The sequence below is a fragment of the Pteronotus mesoamericanus genome, unplaced genomic scaffold (assembly GCF_021234165.1).
Source record: "Pteronotus mesoamericanus isolate MK-2021 breed Mesoamerican mustached bat unplaced genomic scaffold, CSHL_Meso_final scaffold_118, whole genome shotgun sequence".
Classification (NCBI taxonomy): Eukaryota; Metazoa; Chordata; class Mammalia; order Chiroptera; family Mormoopidae; genus Pteronotus; species Pteronotus mesoamericanus.
Window position 1 is genome coordinate 6,899,214 of NW_026555301.1, and position 4,436 is coordinate 6,903,649.

The following is a 4,436-nucleotide window of genomic DNA, read 5'->3' on the forward strand; positions in this document are numbered from 1 at the left end:
TGGAAGATGGATGGGGCCCCCATAAATGGGTGGGAGCAGGATAAAAGTAGTAGGAAAACAGGACAGTAATACATTGTCACAGATCTTTCCCAAAATGGATAAGATGAGTATGCACATCTGACCCAACAACCCCCATCACAAAAGAAAAAAAAAAAAAAGAATGTATCTTAAGTACTAATTCAAGGTAGAAAAAAAGAGTGCAATGCAGTTTTGATTTTGAGTGATATTGCTTTCCCTCAAGTGATTTCAGCATAAGGTAAAGGAAGGAAAAAAGAAAGCTGCAGAGAGCGCTTTTGTTTAATACCTGCTAGGGAACCTACAGGGTATTCTGAAACCATGGCAACAAATAATCTCTTTAAAAGTCTTCCTCATCTCTTGGCTGCGGAAGGCATATATCAAAGGATCAATCACAGAATTGCACATGATGAGTATAAGGTACATATTGAAGTGAGACATAAAGCAAGAACAGTAAAGATTCTGAGGGCAAGAGATCATCAAAATGAGATGGAGGAAGAATGGAGCCCAGCACACAATGAAAATGCCTAACAGCATGGTCAGGGTGATGGCGCCTTTCATGCTGGTCCTCTGCCACACAGAATTGTATCCAGGCAGAGCTGCTATCCGCTTTACATGAGTCCGTACCAGAAGGAACATGTGTATATACAGAGACACCATGAGGAACAGCATTGTGAAGAACATGGAGATGAGACAAATGATGACATAGGTGGATTCATAGTAAATGATGAAAACGATGCCACATCCTGTGCAAAAGGTCCAGATGCATGCAATAATCACCCCAGAACGCTTCACTGTCATGATGTGGTGGTAGCGCAGGGCATAGAATATAGTGACATACCTATCTACCGCAATGGCCAGCAAACTGCACATGGAAGCCACCACAGAAATGCAGATCATGGAGTCAAATACATTGTCAATGTGACGCACAAAGGCATCTGCTATCACCAGGTGCTTATTATTTATTAAGTATATAGTGATGGTCTCCCAGGCATTGGACATGCTCACCAGCATGTCAGCTACTGCTAAACTGCACACAAAGAAATACATGGGAGAGTGCAAGTTCTTGTTTTTTACTATGGCACCTATGACCAAAATGTTCTCCAAGAGGCTGGTGAGGCCCAAAGTCAGAAACACCTCCACAGCGATGCCCATATCTTCACATAGCGAAGACTTGTTCTTGACATTTGGTCCCGAAAGGTTGCCCTCTGTGGCATTCAGGTTGAGATCCAAGAAATACCGGTGAAATGAGGAATTCATTGCTCCTCCTCTTGGCAGCAAATTTACTGCAAAACAGGTTTTCATTCATAATTCAAAGAGGTTAACAGTCTACCAAAGAAGCACAACAGCACGCCAGAAGCAAGCATAACCTGAGAATGTGAGTGAACAGACTAGAACATTTGCTGAGTATTGGAATTCTATGTTTTGAATATAATATATCCAGATCCCTAGAATAGTGTTCCTCTAACCTGCAGGCTTAGAATTTTCACCAGCCTTCTGGTCCTCCCTCCTGTAGGCTCCCATTCTTTCACAGACCTCTTAATAGGGTGACCATACATCTCAGTGTGCCTGAGAAAGTTTCACTTTTTATGCTTGTTGTCCTGGCACCCAAATTCACTCTCAAAAGTGTTCCCAACTCACAACTTACAAGACCTTTTCCAGTCTTTGGATTTTCAATTCCTAAGCCTCCTGTTGCACTGTATTTTACTCAGGTGAGCTTAGATTTTTGAAGGATATACTGGTACATGTTCTCTTAAAAGAGACAGATGGATGTGTTCTTTTTTTTCTCATGATCTAATATTTAAAATAAATCTAAATGTCATGCCTCATTAACATTAATTACTTTAACATTTATTACATAGGGTAGTAACATTGTGCTTTTACAAATATTTATGTTTTTCATTTTCATTTCTAGGATGGCAGGACAGTCTTTTAAAATTTTTCAGTTACAATTTATATTGAATATAATTTGTATTAATTTCAAGTATGCAGCATAATAGTTAGACAATCATATATTTTAGAAAGTAGTCCCTCTGATATTTTGAGTAAGATAGACATCTTCTTAACATTGGTCCTGACACTTCTAAAATCCACTAGAATTCAGTCTCCATAGTTGTAATTAGGATTGTAACCAATGTGACTCATTAATTTGAATATAATAACAAATAAAAAGTTACTGTCTTCAAATCATAAATTTAGTTGCACATATATGTTAAAATTGAGACACACAGAATGCTGTTTTTCCCTCAATAAGTATTTTTCCTGACTTCTGTATTTGCAATTTCACAAAGTCTAATTAACAGATAGTTTTGTAAGTTCCACATAAGCATAGTACAAAGAAACAAGGGATTCTTGTTTCAAAAACTAGAATTTATCAAGAACTAGAGCAAGATCAGTCCTTTGTTGCCCAATTTCTCTCCCATGATTTATATTGTAAAATTCCTTTGCCCTCCCAACTCAACATATCTAGGGAGAGAGTAAGAATTTCTGTCATCATGGTCATTATCAACAATAAGTTTTTACTGAAATGTAATAATCATTTGGCATTTTGTCTAGGTCTGTGTTTAAATATTCAAGTAGCTCTCTTCCACAAGTCTGTTAGGCATAACTTTGCATTCCTTTCAAGGAGATTTTAAGTGAATAGAAAGTATGTCTATTTACCAGCGTTCTCACCGGCGCCTCTTCTCTTTGCTCAGCAACCCGTGGACCCTTCACTCAGGACACTGGCTCAGCCTGGACACCTGGCATCCACAGGCTGGGACCACTTCCGGGAGCCTAGCTGCTGTCACCCTAGGAACGGACTCCTCAAACAGAGCACACAGGTGCCTGGAACCTAGTCGCTCCTCCTTCGACTTTATGCAGTCTCGCAGTCCCGCCTCCATGTCACTACTCCCTGGGGACCCTGAGTTGGGGGCGTGGGACTGCTCCTCTCTAACTTGCTCTTTTCCTAGTCGCGGGCCTGAAGCACCACCTAGCGGTCAGAGCCATGGAGCAGGACCCTCAGCTTCCAGGGGGACAGGGCTCTCTGGCTGCGGGCCTTTGGAGCTCTTGGTGACACTTGCATAGAACAGCGTTCTTCTGTTTGTGAAAACTCATCCCCAAAAGTACGTTCATGTGTGTTTTCTAGATGTTTGTTCTTTTTTACTTTGCTTCTTTTCTCTTCCTCTTATGCACTGATTAAAATCTCCCATCTCTCTGTCAGTCCTCCTTCACTTCAATGGTTCCCAGTGATTCTCTGGGAAGCCACAGCCTGTAACCCTCATTTGTGAGCCTAATGCACACCTTTGCTGGCTCAAAACTCTAACTCCTCCACAATGACCGTGCCTGCTATGCCAGGTCTAACATGACCAACACACTTGTGTATTCAAACAAAAAGAGATAAGCCACTTTCCTCTGGCCAAATATCCTGGCTTTTGGCTATAGTTTCTGGACCTCCCATTTTTCTGGTACCTGAAACACTGACCTTACACCCCACAAAGTATCTTTATTACAAGACAGAGAAAGATGCCCAAGTGACTGCCAGCATATCCAGAGGCAGAAATGAACAGAGCTGCTGTACTACTAGAGACATGAAAGGACAACATTTCCAACAAATGTAAATATACAAGGCAGCAGTCTGGGAGGCCCAATGTCACTGGTGTCCAAGTGCCATGCTAAAAGGTTCAGATGGAATGCTATAAAGAGATTTCTTATGCTGAGAACAAGGCTGTGAATATGCAAAGGAATGGCTGACAGAAGACATTCGAAGATCCAAGAATTCCTTATTGTTCTCATATTCCAGGTCAGAGAGGACTTTGTAAAAGATCCTGGTTTCCCAGTAAAGTGGTAAAAGTGAAGACATCTATTGAAGATAATTAATTGTCCAGACTAAAATTGGCACAGCTGCCTTTGATGTTGGTCAGATAGGGCATACCTCTCTAAGCCCTATCTGTGTACAGGTACTATAGTGAGGGCTATACAGGAATTACCCTCTATCTTTTCAGAAGCCCTTGGAGGTGGGCCATTTTATCACTCCCATTTCACAGAGGTGAAAACTGATGCTCAGTGGGTTTACACAAGCAAACCCAAGGTCCCAGTGCTTGAAAGAATCTCAGCTGTGGCTTAGATCCTGACAGGTCGACTCAGAGCCCAAGAACTTTCCCCACACAATGCTGCCTCTCCAAGGAGCCCTAGCAGTCATCAGGTTTATTCTTTTAAAATGTTGATGGGTTTGATTCGCATTTTTCTTGTCTTGGTGTATCTTTATTTGATTTTGGTATTTAGGTTACCCTTGCTTTGTTAAATAAATTGGGGATAGATTTCAGTTATTTTTCTATTCTGAAGCCAGCTTAAGTGGGGTGGGAGTTTTATGTTTCTTGCCAGAAAGTAATTAAATCAAGGTCAATAGAGCTAAGAGAATATAGACTAAGCTCGTCAATTGC

The 4,436-nt window shown here is 41.1% G+C and overlaps 1 protein-coding gene across 2 annotated transcripts; it reads right to left on the bottom strand.

Annotated features, from left to right (window-relative positions):
• Positions 1-297: 297 nt before the first annotated feature.
• On the bottom strand, positions 298-2,766 carry MC5R (melanocortin 5 receptor). 2 transcript variants are annotated; one of them, XM_054587433.1, is made up of 2 exons: positions 2,677-2,766; positions 298-1,301 (listed from the first exon to the last, which is right to left on the bottom strand). In XM_054587433.1, exon 2 carries the CDS (start codon positions 1,273-1,275, stop codon positions 298-300), a length of 978 nt encoding a protein of 325 aa, XP_054443408.1. In that variant the 5' UTR covers positions 1,276-1,301; positions 2,677-2,766. The 2 variants fall into 2 exon arrangements, with proteins under 2 accessions (XP_054443408.1, XP_054443409.1); XM_054587434.1 differs by lacking the exon at positions 2,677-2,766 and adding an exon at positions 2,393-2,442 and having other exon boundaries at positions 298-1,303.
• Between the last annotated feature and the right edge of the window lie 1,670 nt (positions 2,767-4,436).